Raw genomic sequence first — 21708 nt, 5'->3', positions numbered from 1 at the left:
TCAAAATCATGTGCTCAAACCAGTTTAAAAGTTCAGTTTCAGTTGAACTCCTTGTTTTGAAATACCTAATAAATAAGTGGTACAGTATAATGTTGTCGAAGCGGTTATATTGCGACATCGAGTGTTATAAGATGTTCTTTTGAAGCTTATGAGAAAGTCACTATTTTTCTCATTTTGTTGGTTTTTAATTGTTATGGCAAATGATGTAATGGTCTTTAAACTCCACAATGAATCTCATACATTATGGCTTATGACAAGAGCTTGAAAGCATAAGAAATCGAAGGCCTTTTGTCCAGAATCGCTATCTTTACAGTCGTTATATGTTAACCTATTTTAGTGTAGTTTTGGTAGAAATTACTAACAGCTAGTTGACTAAATTTACTTTTTGTTGTTGTTTAATGCTGATTATTATTTGGTTAGTCAAGTCAGCTGCGGCGGAGTAGTCCAAGAGCCGGACCTAGGCCTACAAAGTTTGCCAAGTCTAATTTGTTTTGTTCGCGGTTTTCTTTCCAAACCATTTGCAACAAAATTTATCAGCGCAGGATCACCATTTTTTAACCTAGACAACGTTAGAAAATATTTAAAGACGCAGTTTGCGTGCCGCTGCCTAGTCTCTGCGGGCGATACGCCGATAAGGACATAAGTGAAACGCCGATAAGTTTTAATATGAATTAGGTACAGTGAATCTTCAGCACTTGTTTGTATAAAACTTACAGACTTAACCATTAAGTTGATTTTGCGAAGGGTATTTTGTCCGCGCTCACGCAGTAAATTGCTTTCCCTGCACAAATTTGAATCTGACCTGAATGGTGAGTGTATATACTGATATAGCGGTATCAAGTCTCTTGTACTTTCATACTTTCACATGAAAGCATGAGTGAGAAGTAGTTATGAGGTAGGTGTAATAGACAAGATATTATGACGAAATAATTCCTCAATACTTGATTTCGATACAGGAACTCATGCAAAAGTGAAGGAGACCCCCAGTGAAACCATAGTGAAAAGCGTGGCAGCTTCACGCTTGAGTTTTTTCAACGTGCATGCCAAAGTTTTTAATCTTCAGACTGATTTTTCATAAATAACAAAGAAAGGCTGGCTGTTTGAACGCCAATGTATAATAAATAAACAAAGAATTGAGCCTTCAGTACACGCCAAAAGTTACATCTTTGCATGTACGATTTCTCGTCGAAAACTGCCCTACTAACTAGTCGGGCAGTAGTGTAATGTATAGGACAAGTGTATCTACAAAGACTATACCACCACTGGTAGCTAGTTATTACCTGTAGCTTTAGCTAACATGTAGCTAAGCTAGGGATGCACAATACAGAATACCTGGCTATTCTAGAATATTCTAGAATACTTAATTTCGAATCCAGAATTTCGAATCTATTCTGAAATTACGCGGCAATTTTTTCTAGGCAATTTTTTCCAAATAATAACGAACAAAAAGCAAAAATATTTGTACATTATTTTGAATTGTATTAGTATCACATGACAAACAGTATAACATATGCTAAATCAAGCATCATACGATTCATATTAAAGCATAGAGCCGTGTAGTTCTTGCCACCTGCACTACCAACAGTCTTAATACCATACTTTTCGGAGGTAACACATTTACACATAGAATTAATCAAGAAGCTGCTTGTTGCAATGTAGGATATTCAGTGCTTCTAAGTGACTTTCGGTAAGTCGAGATCTCAGGACGGTTGCAGTTAGCCCTGCGCTGGAGAAGCACTTTTCTGATGCTGCAGATGATCCTGTCAGCGAAAGGTATTTCTGGCAAATATTCTACAACATAGGGAATTCTTTTTTTTAAGTTCCAATACTCCAACACGTCTGTTTTATTGGAGTTATCTTTTAGGTAGGCTGAAACCTCATTAGTTACAATAGTGTCAATGTCAGCTCCCTCATCATCTGCATCTTCTTGGTTGCTTTGTTGCACCTCCATTCCTAAATTAAACAAATTTTCCATCATGGAAACAGAACTGGTGGTGCTGTCGCCAACAGGAATGGGATTACGGGGTGGTGCTATCATTGCTATGGTTGTGTCAGAAATCATTTCTGATTTTAAATGCAGGCGAACCCTTGTAGCATGATGCGGTTTAAAATACTTTTCTTTGTATGCTGGGTGAAGCCATGTTGCCATATCAAATAAAGATGGATATGGAACATCATCAGATGCAACAGCTAAGTCAAATCTGCATTCTATAGCAGATTTAATCTTTTGTCTAAATGCAGAAATATGCACACTAGCACTGCTTGTAGCGAAGGAGCTTGAGTAGTTATTCAACAGCCCTTTAATTAATGGTATAATGGCTGCAGTTGTCACATATTTATCTCCTTCAATAAAGTCACTGGCCACCTTTAGAGGTAACAATTCTTCCACGGGTCCTTGGACTGTTGTAATTCCTACTGGTGTTGTTCCTACTTCCTACTGTTGTTATTTGCGCTTGCAGAGAGACTGCCTTCAATTCCGCTGATGTTTAAGAACACATGCTTTTTCTTCAAGTGCTTCAACAGACTGCCAGTACTGTTGCAATATGATAAAATTGCCTTGCAATGGCGACAAACCACGCTATTCTTTTCATTGTTCCCACACGCTGGAACTTTTTTTTCGCCCACGACCAGTCGACATGACGCAGTGATAATTAATAGATTACCTTACTCCTCTACACTTACATACAGTCTACTGCTTACTTGTTTACGAATCTCAAGCGCATGGTTGGTGAGTGAATCAGTGAATCAATGCGCGCGCGACTGCACTGCACAGCACACGTAATGAATCATTCGCCCGCACACACATGCAGCGCGTGAAAACTTCAGCTTTTTGTTGGCTTCATTGTTCTGCGTTACGGATGATTAAACTAAAATCTAGGCAGGACAAATTATTTACTCGTACGGGAACGCACTGCGTGAACCCTATGAAGGAAGAAAATAGGCGCTTGGAACAAACAGTCTATGAAGAAAAAAGGCGGCGAGCAAGACGGAAAATATCAACTTTACATTTGTTTAACGTCGCACACTGTTCATTTAACAGATTCAATTTCGAATCCTGATATCCGAAAATAAACTGCAAATAAGATTCGAATACATTGAGATTCGAATCTCTAAGATTCGATATTCTGTATTGTGCATCCCTAAGCTAAGCCTTACTTCTTGTTTAGGTAAATCAGTAGAGAACAGCAAATTTTCTCTTATACCAGTATACCACACCGTAGGCTATGTTTACAACACTTCTAAACTTTGCTATTATGTGGACACAATCCACAGAGATTGTGTAAGGCTTGGTATTATATATAGGGAAGTGTATCATATATGTGTTCTGTTTGTGGTGCCTTGTTAAAGTTGGTTGAACTCCTATGTTTTTGAAATGAGATTGGTTGCCCTTAACCCAGGGTGCATTCAACATGATTTCTGCCAAAAGTCTTTGGTATGACCTACGGTCAAGGAGCATTAATTTGGTCTGAACTCGAGTTGGCAGCAGGCTTAGGGTAATTCGTAATCGACTGTCGATCATTAGCATTTTATTGGTCGAATTTTATTTGAATGAAGTAAAAATTTTCCTTTAGTAATTGGTTGGTTATTTAAATATTTCGGCACCAATTGCATAGCAATCGATTGGTCACTTGACTTGTACGGTACCAAACTAAGAAATAACCTATTTACCGGTATTCGTAATAAAGTTTGCTGTAAACTCAAATTGTAATTGATTTCCCATTCACGTGTAACAATTAGCATTTATCCCAAGTAGAATTGAATTTAATTGTTAACTACCTGTCCGTTTTGCACTACCCAACAATAAAAAGTTGTTTCTTGACACTTAACAGACTGCACAGTCAACCAAGCATCATTTATTGTAGTAAACAATGCCGTTGACATATCATAATAACGTAAATGTAGAACAACATGCAATACATAAGCATGAATTAAGACGACAACATTATTACTATTATACAAGGTTGGATTTATGGACGTTTATCTACATTCTACAATACTTTCAAAATGCTGTGAAGAGTTTTCTAGGTGTGATATATGTAAAACCTGTCATACTGTAGTCAAAACTTAATTAATGTATTTCAAAATATTTCTAAGCTAATGTAACAATTAAAATCAATTGAAATTTTAGTGCAAAACTTGTGTTTTTTGTTATAACTACATATTTATTTGATGGGTTAAAAATGTTAATTAGGCGTAAAGATTGTTTTTGTATTTTCATTTTTTTATATCACGTACATGCAATACATCGCACTTTAAACCAGACCTTGGCACTTTATTACATAATTATGTGGTTCGTGGTTGTAACTGCTGTTGGAAATTGTTCAAAACTTCATTAGCAGCTTGTGCTAATTTGACCATGACAAGTTTTAGGTCAAATTGAATACGTTTAAGAGGCACATAGAAATTTAATCAACCGCTGAAGCTGGTATCGCGACATCCGTACACTGGGTCTTAATTTCGTCCCTTGTGCAACCCTAGTAGTTTTGAATTGATAGCTTGCATTACCAACTCAATTTTCTGTTTTGGTAACATAAATCGGTCAAATCTTGCCAGACATGCCCTGTTTGTTTATTATGGGCATGTATATGAAAAATACATACCGGGGTATTGTTGAGTCTCATGTGTGCATGTGCCACACTTCCTATTATTGCAATCAAGTATTAAATCTCAATCAGACAGTTAGCTGTCATATGCTTTAACCACTAAGCCAAAAATATTCAAAGCAGTTTCTAATGCTTAAATGTTAAGCTCCCTGTAGAGTTATGGTAAACTATGTTCAACGTTTGAATCTGTCATCTAACGGAATGGTTTTGAACCTTTGCATAGTTGTGCCATCCTAGCATTTATGAAAATCAACAAATTTTTTAAAAGTTTGTCTAAACATATGTGAGCGAGGAAAGCGCCTTATTGCAACTCTTAATATATGCACGGGCAGAAGTTTATTCATTATTTACTGTATAGCCTAGTAAATGTGAAAAGAACTTTTGATAATATGCTTGCTGTATTAGATTTAAAACACATTTGGTTAGAGAGCGTAAAAAGACAATGTCTGTACATAGTATTGATCATACTGACTCTGAAGTTACTAATCGCTCCTATAAAGGCTATCATATTGACACGGAGGGAAAAGTGACTGAATTTTATGATCATCGGGATGATGAGGGTGCAGCAAGCAGTGTTGCAATGTCTCAACCAAGTAGGCCATTGGTCAATACCAACGGAAATGTGTCCAATGTTGCAACTTCTCGTTCACCTGCTCAACGTAAAGTCCGTTACCGGAATGCAGGTATTTTAAGCATCTCTCTTTGACTTAATTAATGAAAGTTACAGAAAGTGTGCTTAATTACTACTGATTTCCTACCATCACAACTTGAACAATTTTGCATTTAGTTACTGCAAAAATTTACAAATGATAGCCTAGCTATTTTAAAAAGTGTGCTTATCTTCCAGGATGTTGTGATAGCTGTGTGAGTTTGCTGGTCACCATAGGAACCATGCCATTTGCTACTGCTTTTGCACTGCTTTGTTCATGGGCGGGAACAGCCATGTTTGTTGGTATGTAACTTGAGCTGTTTTAAAGTAATATATATGAGGTTCGAAACATGTTTGTGTTTAATACAATATGAAGATTTCTGCACTTGTTATTTTTACAATCAATTTGTACAATAAAGCAATTTCAACACTCCATAAGCTTTATATAACTAACGACAGGGCGGCAAATCTGCCTAACATCTTCCCTCCATTAAAAAACCTTTCCAGTTTGTGACTTTTTTACAAACAGTAAATCAAACTTACACACCAACATATATATATATATAGAGTTATATATCATCTGATATGATTTCTTGTTATGGATTTTAACAATTGCTAAAGCCTTGATATTTACTTTGTTGTGAGGTATACTCTGAATAAATTGCTGAGTATGTGATATCAACCTTTTTGATTGTTTTGTCATGTATAATATATGTACAGTCTCTTTATATTATAACATAATTTGTACTTTAAGGTGCTGGATGGGCGGCACTGGATGAGACACTGGATTTGTTTGCGAAATATGGACCCAATTCTGGCAATCCAGCCACTGACCCTGCACCGCAGTATATATATGCTCCTGGAAGTTTTTCTGGCGAATTTATTTTGCGAGATGACAATGATTTGGGCAACCGTGTACCTGAAGTGTAAGTTTTTGATTTGACGTATTTAGAACTCATGCATAGATTTTACATTGGCATTGCTCTCTCTGTGGCTACGCTTTATCCCATTTAGTGCTTAACATCCAGGTTAAGAAGCTTTGCTCAATATCACCTAAATGTTTGTTTTAAATCAATTTCAAGAAAATCGGTTGTACATTAGCATTTAAGACAAATCTTTACTGTTTGTAATGGTCATTTTAATGTATATATATATATATATATATATATATAAATACTTTTTAGATTTATTTTCTTCTATTGTTTTACTAAGGGATTGCTTAGCCCAGAATCACAGAAATCTTTATGTTTTTTTTAACACTTAAAATTTTAAGGCATGTTTTGCAAAAAATTTGGTTTCAATGCTTTGCTAGCCGCCATGTCATATGCAAATTCGGTGCATTGTTGTTGGAAGTTGCATGTTTCTGTTCTGTCTATTTTGTTTCTGTCATATATATTTTTTATTTTTTGTTAGCTTTCAAGCAATCAAGTATTCGTTTTATGCCATCATCCCATTCATGTTGATATTCACGATTGTCGTTGCATGTGACAATCGTCGCAGCTCACGTGCAGTTGTTTCCAAACAAAGAAGCTGCAAGACAAGTAGTTCAGGAATTTGTTGCACAAGTGGGGTAGGTCATAAATCTTTGTCCAAGGTCACTGAATATGAGCAGCAATTTATTTCAACTCTTCAAGATAAAGACATTCATAAGCTGCATGTCATATTAGTTAGTTTGTCAATTTGTTTTGGAGAACCTCTTTTATTTGGTTAAGCCAATGCCTTGTGTTAGTGATGAATTTTGTCTTTTTTTATAGTTATATGTTGCTTCATTTTTTGTAATGCATTACCTGTGATTTTTGTCTAATCCATTGCTTGAATTCATCAGAGTTTTCAAAAATAGTTTATTTTTTTTTGCTTGTAGTTAATCTTTTGTACATATGTCCTCATTCTGGCCTGGGTCTTTTGGCTTGCATTTACTACACTTGGAGTGTATTATTATCGGATAAGCATGCTTCGTTGTTCTGACTTGAAATACCGTGCATATCCTGAAGGAGTTTGGAGATCCATTTGTATTGATTTGGTTCAGTTAGGTAATAGTTTACTATACCAAAACCCATACTGTTATTCTCAAAACTACTGAAAATTCTTATTCAGATAACAAAACTATGTGTCAATCGTCTACACCCTTGAGTAGCATGTTGTACAACTTACTATAACGTTTATAATTGTTTTTCTGTAGGCGTAATCATGTTCCAAAACACCAACGACAATGGTTTTGGAAAAATCTGTGGTCCGGGGGAAAATACAAGAGGTTATGGGAAGCTGGACGAATATTGTGAAAATTATTTTGTGGTCTATCAGTACATGCTTGTATGTTTTAGTGGTATCCTACTAAACATAATTGCAATGGTAAGGAAAGAGATTCATAATCTTGTTTGTATTGCTTAATTTTAATTGTAAAAACATGAACTATAATTTTGAGACCGGAGTCATATTTTGGTTTCATACAATTTTGATTAAATTTATATTTAGTGTTTGTTTGGCAACTTACTGTATGGTTTTAAAATAATTCAAATATGTAATGGACTAGTATATACTGAAAGTAGGTATTATGATGCTGCATTTTTGCATATAAATGAGAAACTGTTAATTGCTAGATGAATTTCAGATGCATGTTGTTTCGGTCAAGATGGTGTGTATGTAATATGTAATAGTATATATAATATAATAAGGCAGTATATATAAGACTATATCTGTTTCAGATAAATTTCATCATGATTTTAACAACCAACTACAACAACCTGACACGTCGTCATATGAGGCCAAAACGGAACACAGATGACTCTACCACAGTTGTTGCGACATCATACCGGTCAACCCCAGCCCCAACCACAGCCCCGAATTCAATAGCAACAGGACTACCTCCTTACAGAGGGACCCCAGAAACAGAGTTCCGCGAGCGCCGACCGTCACGTGGCAATGATCTTGACCAATATAGAAATCGCAGACGATCTAGAGACATTGATGTTGATTATAGGGATCCAGATTATAGAGCCAGACGCTCTTCTAAAGATATTGAGTTAGACTACCTTGTGGATGGTGAAAGCTCTGTAGGTCCTCATAGGGAATTAGACAGTCATGTTGGCGTCAATTATTATTACCGATAGACGGTAGTGGAATTGGCACAGACAATAGTTTACCTGTATTTAGGGAATGTAATGCTAATGTTTACGAATAATGTGTATAATACATTCCAATATATGTTCACCAGTATTCAGCATGTCAAATCGTGTTTACCGTAAATGCTGATTTCCTGTTGACGCATTTGTGATACATCATATGCTTTGAAAATTTTCCGTTCAATGACTATTTCGCATTTTTTTGAAGAACCATTTTACTTCTACGTTTTTCTTACATGTAATCGTATACTTTTTATACTTCTGGAACAACCGTTTCTAAGTGGCTCATCAAATTGTTTTTTTTTGTTTTTGTTCAGTGGTCGCATGTGTGGAGGATGTTTGTTAAATTAGCATATAACGTTCCGGCTTTTCATGGTGACTCCAATTTATACTTTACATGAAATTGCATTATCTCCAGTTTGAGCACACGTATGCAATGCTATCTTGCCCTGTTTACAAATCAGCAGTAATGTATGATCAAAACTATCCCAGTTTACGTCTTCACAAAACATTGCCACGAGCTGCACAACACATACAGCAGTGTATCTCATTGCTTAATTCTGTAAGGCGTGGTTACATTTTCCACTCAAACAATATTATGTAAACGAATTATAACAGTGGCGAAGCTGCCTGTTCTTGAAGAGATATCGGAGAGTGGTGACAACTGTTCACATCTTTGTACTGCTTTTAAACTGACTGTGTTTGCCATATTCCCAGCGATACCTGTGTTTTATTGCTAATGCTTTAACGATGCTCGTATCGTATTTTTTCATTTGATATGGCTATCATAAACCTAATTAAATTAAATAATAAATGATGTCACATACAATGCTGCATATCTCTGTTGTGCCGATTGCAAATAACTTACCTTTTTTGTATGATCTTACCTTTGTAGACAACGCTTATGGAACTTGTTTTGGTTATTATTACAACCATTGATTTTACTGTATTTGATTATGCACACACAACTCCTGTTTTTGAAGAAAATTTTTATATTTGATCAAACCTTTGAACAAAACTGTAATGATTGTTAGTAATGGTTGATTTTTTATTGTTTTTATTTTTTCTTTGGTGCGGATAGCGGTGTGTAGTAGTTTTATTTCTTTTCTATTTTGCTTTATTTTTTCTGCCTTTTGATGCCCAACTGCAGTTTTCACCAAAAATTTTTGACTTTTGAAATTTTAGAATACAATTGTATAATGTGGTATCGTAGCATTTACACGAATAGAAACGCGTTTTGTAACAGTTTTATAAAGTTTGATCTTAATTGTCGTGAACGACGTATAACATGTTTCTTGTAGTAACTAAGCTCACGAAATACACCAGAACATGAATATTTGTTTTCATTTTAAGTTTTTAGTTGGTATATGCTGGGAAGCCTAAAGTTGGGAAACGTTTAGAAATTGATATTGTGTCATTTCCGTATTTATACAACTATATACAATTATACATGCACTTGGAGGTCACAAATAATTGACAGCTTTTACACGATGTAGTCACGACAGGTCAGGAAGGTCATTCGAAGTGAAATAGAAAATGGATCTAATGTTTATTATAAATGAGACTGTATTGTTCGACAAAAATATAACTTCTTTTAACTTTAATTAACGTAGGACTTAAGTTAATGTTGCGTATTTACTGATAAAATCAAATTCCATTCTTTTTTCAAAATTCTTCCAGATTTAAAACTTTTTATCGAAGTTCACCATGCAAACAATGCCAGAATAGCAGGCTAAATATTTTATATGGTTCACATAAAACAGTGGTTTCTAATCTTTCCAAAGTGTCAAAACCCAACCGCAATTTAGCAGCAATGCGGTGGGGTTACGACTCATTCATTTTTCAAACACAAAAGCCAAAGCAACAGAGAAATATTTTAATTTAGAAAATGTCTATTTCATCGTAAGTAGGTCACGCAGCTCGTTGTTAAAGATAGGCGGAGTAGGTTAAGAGAATGGGTATGCAAAAAGTTAATTTTAGCTATTTAAGGTTTTATTGAAGTTAGATTTGCATCAAAAGCCCGATTTAGGTTAGATTTAGTTTACTATAAGATTTAAGTAGCAAAAATAGCGTCGAATCTACGATTTTTCCGGTGCAATAGTGACAGCCTTTACTTTATTATTCATTTTTCAGGTCATTACGACAGATTTTCAAGTTTTTCGAATGACTGATGCATGCCAAAAAGTTTAGTGCAACAAATGAGTCTTCATGCAACCAATGTGATACTCATTTTTATGATAACATTATTTTAGCATGCATCAGTCATTTATTTTGGAATGAAGGAAGAAAGAGGCACATTTAGTTAATCGTATTTTATAACCCAATTATCTGAAAACAAATCAATTTATATCATTGTTAAAACAATCCATTTTATTTGAATTATTTAAAACGAGGTTTGAGAACCTTATAAAAATAGTAAAGGCCTACTTAGCCTGTAGGTATTAGTACAAATCCTTTATCTAATATGCTTACTGACAACTATACTCATTGATTTAAGGTCAACCTGAATTTGGTCTTGTCAGTTAAACGTAGTGTAGAGTGCGTATCTGCTTTCGAAAAGTAATTGTGCGGATCAAAACTTTCCAGTTGTTTCCCCAATTGTTTTTTTTCTCACCATCTCATGAGCCCTCAGAAACAACTTTGTTTGATTATTATTAAAAGATCTCATGTGACCTATGTGTTCTGAAAAGCACACAAATACGGAGTTTACCTCTTAGAGGCCAACATTCATCTTATACCTTTTATATATAATACGCCAACTGCATTCGCCTAGGTAGGCCTACTAGGTTATATTGATAGCCTCAGGAGCCTTTCATAAATCCCTTCCCAAACCTCGGCTGTCTTCTTAATTTATACAATTCTAGTGTTAGTATAACGTATTTTTAACAAATATATCTTTGTAAGTGGCTCAACACATCGTGAAGCAATTTAAAATCGTAGGCTAATTGTTACTGAACTTTTATTGATAAATGGCGCTGTTTAACTTTTCTGTAAGAGGGCGCTAATCTTCTTTTTAAGCCACTTCCAAGTCGTTCCGATCGAATTGTGTTCCATGGTGACGTAAGAGAGAAAAGCCGCCGGCAAACACGAATCGAGGGCGAAGCACATTTAATCAGCGCTTGCTGCGCAAGGTTGTGGGTGGTTGAAGTCATGTAGTTTAGTTGAAAGGTTGGAGTTTAGTTACTTACTTGGTTTACCCGATGCAAAAAGCTTTGATAAGTTATTTTATGTATCTTATAGTCGATGATTTCGATTTAGGACATTTCAGCACGCACCATTTTTAAAATGGCTTTTAAGGTTTACTATGCGTTTCTTCCGCCTGGATTTGCACATTGTTTTCCGGCAGAAAACGGGGTGCCTGTCGATCTTATAGTATTAAGATATCAGCTGATTTCAAGAAGGTTGATAAAGACTACCTATGCGGATTGTTCTTAAAGCACTTTTTATTGTACTATTTGACCAAAGGTTGTTACACTAATCGCCACATTTTCTAACTTAGTGTGTGATAGTGAATCTTTAATGGTGATTCAGCTGTCCCGCTCAGCATTCAGCAAGCTCTTTGTCGTATGTGATTAAATAGCGAATTAAAGCATTTTGGTGCAATATAGTAACTTTTCCATTTCCCCTATCCGAACAGTACAACAAATATCTTAAGTTTGCTGTATTCTATAACTCTAACCAACAGGTCGGACAACGTTTATTAGTCGTCGAGGCTTCAGTGTACTATAGAGTAGACTAACGCAGTGTTCTGTTTGCGTAATAGACTGAAGTGCTGTCCTACTTTACAGTCGAAATCACTGTGTATGTAAAGAAGTTGATTAACTGTGTTTAGGAGGTTTTGTTCTTGTCATTGTTTCACGGTATAGACTTCCACAGACTAGGTGAGAAAATTTGAATTAGGTATGCAACGAATTTTTGCTGCACGGTTTGTGTTGATGGAATGATGCTACAATTTCCTGAGGATTGTGCTGTCATTGATGTAGACCACGTTTAAAAAAACGCTGATTCGCTAATTATGCGAAGAAAAACTTTTTCAATTCAAAAATTTGTTTATGGATGGTTTAATTCGTTCTCTTAAAGCGATGATCAAAGCACTATTTGTAACTACCCTAATATTTTCATGTTGTAACGCCCCATTGAGTGAAGGATCTCGTCATGGAGATACTTTTGCCTTTACCAAACCGACCTACAAGGCTACGGTACGGGAAAAAACGGCAAGAGGCGTTGTTGAAAGTTTAGACATGATGGGCATGTGGCTAACGTCAGAAACAAAGTACGCAGTTTACTCTGTAATCAGTGGTGGGCAGGGTATCAGAGCCAGCAAGAAAATAGTCGGAAATTTTGTCTTCTTGGATTTGAACACCCGTTTTCTTAACACGAATCGTGAGGTTCTTATTAAAGCAATAACCGCCGATATGAAGAAAGAAGTGTTTTGTACAGTTTTTATACAAGTCTTGGACATAAACGATTTTCAACCCTTGTTTCCTGAACGGCCGTACGCTGTTACTATAGGAGAAGACACCGAAATAGGTACAACTATCGCCCACGTTCAAGCAATTGATTCTGATCGAAATTCGGAAAACACTCGATTTTATTACAGCTTTTCTGACTTTACTAACATTTTTGCGATCAACCCTACCACGGGAGCTGTCACCCTGACTTCCTTAGTTAGCCACGAAACGCAATCAGTTCACTCTTTGAAAATCAGGGCAACCGATCGAAAGGCTGCTCTGTCTCGTTCAGCTCAACCCAAGGAAACTACGCTTACGGTGACAGTCCGAACAGCTAACAAGCATGCTCCGAAAATCAATGTTCATTACACCGATTTCTACACTTTCAGTAACGTTAGAGACCGTTCAAATGCTGACAGGTTAACCTATGCGATTTTGGAAATAAACGACCCGGATTCCGGTAGGTACGGTCGGACTGCGATGCCAAGGATAACCAAAAGCGATGCCGGGGATGCTTTTCAAATCCAGCCGAGCGGAAATGGCAACGAATACCTGCTGCAGTTTCGCCAGGAACCTCCTTCAGTCAACACTGTGCTAAATGTTACAGTTGAAGTTTCCGATCGGGGTTATCCCCCTAAAATATCAAGCGCCGTGATCCATGTTAGACTGTACGACAGACAGGCGTTTATTCCAGTTTTCGAGGAGAACCCGTTTCGTTTTCAGGTCAGCGAATTCAGTCCGCCATTTACACAAGTAGGATTTGCTCAAGGAAGAGTCAAAGACACCAGCAAGCCGCATAACGTGCGTTATCAAATCGAAGCCGGCAACGAAGAGGGAGTTTTTGCCATCAATGAAAATAACTCTCTGATAACGACCACTGCGCGGTTAAATCGAAATGCTCAATCTGAATACAGGCTAACACTGGCGGTGACTAATACCAACCTTGTGGGAGGCGATGCCACTTCCAGAACTACAGTCGTTGTATCAATTGAAGACGCCAATGATAAAGACCCAGTGTTTACTGAAAACTCATATGAGGCCAGAATATCGGAAGACGTTCCCAAAGGTACCGCCGTTATTAACCTGCTAGCTGATGACAACGATTTTGGTAAAAACGGCAGCGTTTTGTACAGTCTGGTTGATGCTGCCGAAATGCCATTCAGGATCGACCCGTTTAACGGAACAATTTTCACCACCCAACTCTTAGATTTTGATACAATGAGCAAAAGTATTTTTAACATTCGAGTTCGGGCGTCAGACCGCGGTACACCTTTCAGCCGGCGGAGTGAGTCTTACGTGACAGTACAAGTAACAAACACAAATGACAATCCCCCTACATTTGATAAAGCTGACTGCACAGTGTCCGTTCCTGTAACTGCTAAAAATGGTATTACAGTGCTTGCTCTAGATCCTGTTGAAATTGACAGAAACGACGTTGTCCACTGCTCAATACTTTCCGGCAGCAGAGGAATGTTCACGGTAGACCCGGCAACATGCACTGTCCGGATAACACGTGCGTTCCGGAGTGCACGAGTTGGAACCAAAGTCATCATGAAGATTGTCGCGTCCGACGGTGAGTTCACGTCGACTCCTGTTGCCGTAAACATCACAGTGACGCCATCAACATCTGCAGAACACTGTCGGAACACTGGGGCTTTAGCTCGCCTGCAACAAAGCTTGAATAGCCGGATATTGCACTCAACCCAACAGAAAATTGAGGTAAATTTCAATACGACATCAGAGCTTCCAAACAACTTTGCTCCAGTTGTTAAACGCCGAGACACTTTTACTCACATAGAAGTTGCTGAAAATGTTGAAGTGGGAACTATTGTAGCGAGCGTCGACGCATCTGACGCCGATAGCGGTTTCAACGGCATGCTGTGGTACACCATTATATCTGGAAACAACGAAGGGTGCTTTACGGTGAAAACCCAGACTGGTGAAATTTTAATTGCAAGACCGCTTGATCGTGAGAGAACTTCCGAGCACAGCTTAAGAGTAAGGGTCTCAGATCTGGCCGCTGTAGCAAAGGAGACCGTCGTAATGCTTGGATTTGTTGTTACCGACGTGAATGACAATGCACCCGTGTTCGATAGCGAAGTGTACTCCTTCGAACTGCAAGAGAATGTACCGGTCGGCTATAGCATTGAACGCAACATACATGCAGTGGATATCGACGAAGGCCAGAATGCACAAATTCGATATAGCATCCCGACATCAACAGCTGATAGCAAATTTGCAATTCACCCAGTGACTGGCCAGTTAAAGGTTACTGGCTCACTTGATCGAGAAACTATAGAGCAATACAGGTAATAGCTCTTGGCAAAGTACCAGTTGTTATTGGCTAATATCGTGATAACAGTTGCCTCTAACGTTTAAATTATATAATGGGTTAATGAAATTCTTTATATCTAGATTCAACATAATTGCTACAGACGGATCTCCAAATCAACCTCTTTCCTCCTCAACCACAGTCGCCATCCGTTTAGCGGATGTCAACGACAATCCTCCCCGGTTTTATCGACCCAGGTACAGAGTACGCATCGCTGAAGATCTTCCTGTTGGAACTGTAATTTTCTGGCTCCAAGCGCACGATCCGGACGCGGGAGACAACGGTATCGTTCGCTATTCCCTAACAGATGGTTTGACCAACCGCTATGACCGCAAAACAATGTTTAGCGTGGATGATCGTACCGGCGCTATTCGGCTGGCGGCTGCCCTTGACTACAGAGTACAAAACCGATACAATATAACCGCAAGAGCCCGGGATTCAAAGCACCTTGTTACCACTTGTTTCGTGGAAGTTGAGATTCTGGAGGTTAACCGTAATCTGTACCCTCCATATTTTTTGCAACGAAATCTAAAGATCGCAGTTTCCGAGGATGCCGCTATTGGCACTCCCATTCGCACCGTATCAGCGATAGATGATGATGAGGGAGGTAGGGAAAAGAATGTAGGATATTCAATTGTAGATGGCACAGGTCTTGGAGTATTTACCATCAATGAAAACACAGGTATGTCAATGTTATTAATTATCATTATTAATATTACTATTTGTAACTAATCGGGTATCTATTACTGTATTTCTTCGGTTTATTAAAAGGTCGAAACTAACCTAATCGTCGCCTTTTGGTCATTAACCATAATTTACAGTTACCAATATGTAACTTTTGCGGGTTGAAACCGTGAGTGCCCATTTAGCTGATTCTTTTTATGATCCATTGTGTGATATATTGTTCTTTGAAGTTTTATTATGTGATGTTATCTGTTTTGGTTCATTAAAACGTTTTGGATAGTCTATACAACACAATATCACGAAAATTACGAAGCAGACTTTTTAGTGAAGTTTACAAAATTGTTGAATCGCAACTTTGGTCATTGAAACATGACACCAGAAATGTTTATCTTGCAATGAGTCCAAATAAAATGGACACGAAGCTAATCTATTCAAAGCACACAGATCAGGCTGTTTTTCCTTTGAAATAACTGTAAAGCCTGGGAAAAGCAACTCTGTTTGTCTCTTTTGTCTTCACAGACTCTTTGGTCAGCGTTAACTACACACTCAACTCAAAACAGCTATGTTGTCCTTAGCCGACTCGGGCCAACGGTTATTCTTTTATAATTCTCTTGATTGTGTGCTGCTAAGTTAAAACGAAACCAGATCTTTTCAGACAGGATTTATTCGCCTTTTTGGTGTTTTTAGCGTAAGATGATACAGATTTCTCTTGACGCGTTGTTGAATTAGCAACTTGTTGTAATCAACTGAGGACTTTTACCCAAATAGTGACATTTGTTGTGGTGGTGGTAACTCGATAACAGTTTTACATTAGGTGATGGAGGTGTGATTTATCTAAATCTAGCGGGTTCTTTTTTTATCAAATCAGTAAACATTATCTATGTATATTAGAGCCAGACCATACTCGGTTCCTTGAGGTCAAACGACTGAACTTGTTTGGTCTATTGATCAAATGCACGGTTAGTGACGCGTCCGATTTCGTGAATATTGACCTCACTGCCTTAATCAATGCATGCGAAGCTATAACCGGCACCTAACCATCATTTTGATCCAGTTAAAACAGTTTCATCCTTAGATTCGATCAAAAAGCTTGTTAACCCGTGGGATCTTCATGCCAATTTCCCTTGGGAATTACACATACTGACCTTGACCGTAGATTAACGCGGTAGAGCAGTCGCCCTCCGTTGTGACCGTCAACAGTTGTACTAAACGCATGTAACGTTTCGTTTAAAAAGTGTTTTTTCTCAACGCATACGGATGACGTATGCTTTCGTAAATTCTATCTATTTCGCAAGTTCTCCAAAAATCAAAACCGCTATTCTGCGATCCGCATGCTATATTAAAGCTTCGTAATGTGAAACAGTTATCACCAAAAAAACAAATCATCTTCGAATAAGACTCGCCATTACTGGTAAATAAGAGATATATTAACACTTGAAGTGTTGCATTTTTGACGTTAGAGGTGTAGCTGAAGAAAACAGTTGGCTTTATGGCAATCAAAGCCGATAGCCATATCACTCATTACTATTCATCAGTAACCGTGGCATGTATGCATCAACGTTAAAAAGAAACTTTCGAAATTTCGTCGGCCTAACCTATTTTATGCTACGATTCAGAACCTGAGCCTTTACTCTCTACGTTCTACCAGAGAATGCAATTAAGTAAAAGTATCATCTCGTTAAAGTTTCGAACCACCTGTTTGTTCAACTGCAACGCATAATTTCCCACCCCTGGGGTATTTGTAGTACGTATAAAACACCTTTTGTCAACCTGTCATTAATTTATACACCTCAATTTAACAGTAAATGGCGCCGTTGTCGTTATTTCGAAACCTCTTTAATGGTTGGTTTGTTACCTTTGTCGACGGCCATTTATAACCGACGAGAAACATGTTCGTCATTGGTTGCGTCATAATTGATTACTTTTGCAACCAGCTAATACCTGAGCTGCAAATAAAGCGAGCTCACTAAACTTGAAAGTCAGTTTAATTGTCATTCATTCGCTGGTGATGATATGTATTTACTTTTAACAGACTATGATCATTTCTAAAGAACACTTGCTTTGTTTTTGATTTTCTGGGAAATCTTTTGCATTGATTTTGTTTCTTTTTTACGAGCTACGTTCGTGGTTTTTACGCTGTTGTTTTTATGTATGGCCGGGTGATTCTCTATACAGACAGTCCCTCTATAGTCTATGACGTCTATCTAGATTTTGGCGCCGTTTTTAACATCCACTTAACAAAAACTAGGCTGTTGGACTCAAAGTAGATCTGATTAGGAGGCTTACTAATTATCTTATTTTTTTGGTTTGGGAATCTTCTAAAACGGTTGGTAATTGCATTAATTGCACTGTCATGCTAATAGTTTTAAGGGAATAGATACCAGTGCTTGCTGCAAGTTTATGCCGTATATTCCATGAAAATCCCATTATATTCCGTCATTCCTTTTTATGTGGAATATGATTGTCTCCGTGCAGTACGTCGATAAAATGTCCAACATATTAACTCCAAATCCTGGTAAAATAAGGTAAACACCACCCAACCTACGGTTTGCCTGCTTGGTACCACCAGCACTATATCCAAGTTAAAAACCTAATTCGCGAGCTACCGTTGCTATGTATAAGCACGCTATTTAAACGGTTTCATTTTAGTTCCACTTGCAAAACTGTCTAAAAAGATAAGGATATTTCAAGCAAAGGCAATTTACACAAAACTTGCCAACTCATGTCATACATCACTAAATATTTGAGTAAAAACACTGGCAGTTAAGTGGAAGTTTGGCTGACGAAATTTTCAGTCGAGATGTAATTGCAGAGATTCATTATTAGATTTTACCTGTTGTTAAGTGATGTCATTTATTCATGTACTGTATATTACCTAAAAACTGCATTTTAGAAGTTGTGAAATTAAATTTTATCTTTGTAAATGGTAATGGTTACTCTACTAGTCTACTGTATCGTGCCGTTTGTCCTATTGTAATTGTATAGGACTATATATATATCCGATAACACAGAGTTATCTTGTGAAGCTTTGAAATTTTATTTTAAAAAAGATAGACGTTGTCTCGTTTAACCTTTTTCGTGGATGTAATAATGAGCAAACATATATGTTTGAAACATCATGCATTTTACGCCCATGCACATGTAAGGGCATGATTTCCCAAGGACACCTCAACAAGACGGTCATAAAAACGTCTTTTTCGTAGTTTGTCAACTTCGTTTATGAAACTTGTCGGAACAAGCGTTTTTACGGCATAGAAACAATTTATCGAGAACAAACAAAACTACTTGAAAGAACTGTAGTTTATTTGCGTCACTAACGAGTCTTGAGAATGTGTCGTTATTAACCAATGACGCACCTGTTTAGCGACTTAAAATGTGGCCTTTAAAACACCTGCTATTGACTTGACGTGTTGACTTAGCATTTGTTTACATAGCAACACGAGCATCTTCTTAACTTGGAGTGAATCTTTGCTTCAAAAAACCCTTTTGAACGATGTAAAATGTAACAAAGTAAATAAAATGTATAAGACCATGCATAAAATAAAGTTCAACAAAGCAGTCGCCAAGGGATAAAGTCATGATATTTCTATATTATAGCTTAATAAGCGAAATATTGAAAAGACAAAATTACTACAGTAAATCAATGATCCGGCGACGTAATAATTCTTTGTTCAGGCACCATCACTACTCTCCGAACCTTGGATCGTGAAACGGAGCAGTTCTATTGGCTGACTATTGTTGGAAAAGACCGAGCCCCGTATCCGCTATCCGACCACATGTTTGTGCTGGTTGAAGTGACCGACGTTAACGACAATGCACCGTACACTGATAAACCAGTATATTACGCCAGGTAGGAGGAAAAACTGTTTTCCCCTGGTATTCGAAGTGTGTTTTGCTTTTTTTGAACCGTGGACACTCTCAGCTGCTAAGATAACAAATTAGAATTTTTTATACAAAGTTTAACAAAAATGGTTGGAGCAGAAATCATACTATTAACACATTTTTGTGTAACCTGTTTATAGCGTTGAAGAAAACAGTCCAATTGGAAGTCCAGTCATAACTATTATCGCCACAGATCGTGATACCGGAACTGGCAGCAACCTGACCTACAGAATCATCAACAACAGGAGCTACTTTACCATCGACCCAAAAACCGGTAGGCAATCGCACTGAATATTTTTTCATTTGTCATGTTGCGAATCTGTGACTTTTGAACCTATAGATACAATGTATTTCATGTCAAGTTAACAAAACCATGTGTACCGCCACTTTTAATGAACAATATACGTTTCAGTTTAGACTGCATTTCTAAGTGAACTCTATAAGACACTTGAAATGGTGATACAGGCTTATGTCGCTTTTACCCGCTAAAGCGTTAAAAATGAGTCACTTAGAATCCCGCGAAATGTACGACTGTAGCCGTGAGAATTGCTTTCTAGCCGCAAGACGAGAATTTGTTACGCCATTTTATGCGATAAAGATGTTTCAGCACTTATTATTATCCTCAGTGGACTCAAAGAAATTCGTTTTCTGAGACAGCAAAGCTTGGTATGAGAAGATTATCACACTTCTATAAGCGCATTTCTCGCGCGGAGCCCTTCCCAACGTTTTCAGCAGCGATCGCACTTGCGCGTCGACATTTTAGAACGGTATTTAGTCATGGTGGGCTAAAAGAGGCGATGACGTAGAGTTAAATTTTACCCCTAGTCGCCGTGTACGATTTCAGTGCTAGTGGAGAATTTGAACAGGTGCATAACGGCTTAGCCACAACGTGCTGCAACAATAAAACCCTGCCGTTGTTGGGGCAACAAGCAGCATTTAGCATTTAGCACCCTTGGTAGTTAGCGTTGCAAAGCTTGTTTATTATTCTACACTGCTGGCGATGGGAAACGACCTATTTCATTACCTCATATATGTTGAAATATCCCGCTTTGAGATTACCGGATTAGAACGATATTAGCGAAACCACGCTGATGCGTACTGTATAGCAACAACGGTCAGATGAAAACGCTTTTCCTATGATACTCCTTCTGATGCGTCGTTTGCTATTTACGGTTTAATGCAATTTATGCTTTTCGTCTAAAGTTCAACAAAAACGATTCATTTTATATACGGTACGTTAAACCTACTGCCCCATATTTAACCAAATAGAAAATCCTCTGTTTATCGTAAATATTTCAATAAGATATAATTCAATCCCACGTTTAATTTTCATAGTTTGACGGTTTATAATAATTACCACAATAGGTTTTAAGGTGATAGCCGCTTAACGCCAGTTCGTGTCATATTTCGATAATATTATGTTTAATAGGAAGCTGCACTTAGACGTACAAGAGTGAGATATTTTAGTTGTTGCCGTCGCCAGTAATTGCACTAAAAATATCTAACTGACGATTGTCTTCTACAGTTTTCATCCAGAAGAAATAACACGTTGTCAAGGCCTAGTTTTGATGCCTAACACGTAGAAAAACCGTATTTGAAAATTTGGATTTGCTTAGGGACTACTATATCGTGTGTTTAACTGCAATTGTTCATTTGTTAGCTGTTGTCAAATCGTCGGTGCGTGGACATAGTCGCCACCTTGTCTCGAATGTTCCTCACTATTAAACTTTCTGCACGTTATAAAATCACAATGATTTGTACAGGTACCAATTAAAGCTTATACCAAGTACCACCTTTCGCATTTTGGGAACCATGTATTTCTACAACGTCCTGTACAACGCATGAATTTGGTGGCCTTTCTCAATATATTTGCAGAACCTTTAAATTAACTCTTCCCAATTTCATTGAAGTTATTAAAGATGACTGCTATGACAAATATTTTGAAACGATGTTGCAACGAATTGATATTTTTAGAATGTCGTCGACG

The 21708-nt window shown here is 37.4% G+C and overlaps 2 protein-coding genes across 5 annotated transcripts in view; both read left to right on the top strand.

Moving 5' to 3' along the window:
* Positions 1-3159: 3159 nt before the first annotated feature.
* LOC143455815 (uncharacterized) lies at positions 3160-9706 on the top strand. Its single transcript, XM_076955118.1, has 7 exons — positions 3160-5287; positions 5452-5556; positions 6008-6179; positions 6667-6823; positions 7115-7283; positions 7433-7602; positions 7956-9706. Exons 1-7 carry the CDS (start codon positions 5047-5049, stop codon positions 8358-8360), a joined length of 1419 nt encoding a protein of 472 aa, XP_076811233.1. The 5' UTR covers positions 3160-5046; the 3' UTR covers positions 8361-9706.
* Positions 9707-12197: 2491 nt separating this feature from the next.
* The window catches only part of LOC143461472 (protocadherin Fat 1-like), a 51785-nt gene continuing 42274 nt past the window's right edge, over positions 12198-21708 (top strand). For 2 of the 4 annotated variants that reach the window (XM_076959253.1, XM_076959249.1), the window contains exons 1-4: positions 12201-15132; positions 15239-15837; positions 19515-19689; positions 19862-19995. In XM_076959253.1, the coding sequence (XP_076815368.1) occupies positions 12425-15132; positions 15239-15837; positions 19515-19689; positions 19862-19995 (3616 nt within the window). In that variant the 5' untranslated portion in view covers positions 12201-12424. Of the gene's footprint in view, positions 15133-15238; positions 15838-19514; positions 19690-19861; positions 19996-21708 lie in introns of all 4 variants that reach the window. The other 2 variants (XM_076959254.1, XM_076959252.1) reach the window with 2 other exon arrangements.

Source organism: Clavelina lepadiformis, chromosome 1 (genome assembly GCF_947623445.1).
Source record: "Clavelina lepadiformis chromosome 1, kaClaLepa1.1, whole genome shotgun sequence".
NCBI classification, from domain to species: Eukaryota; Metazoa; Chordata; class Ascidiacea; order Aplousobranchia; family Clavelinidae; genus Clavelina; species Clavelina lepadiformis.
Note: the sequence above shows the minus strand (reverse complement) of the source record. Positions and strands in the feature narration are given on the sequence as shown.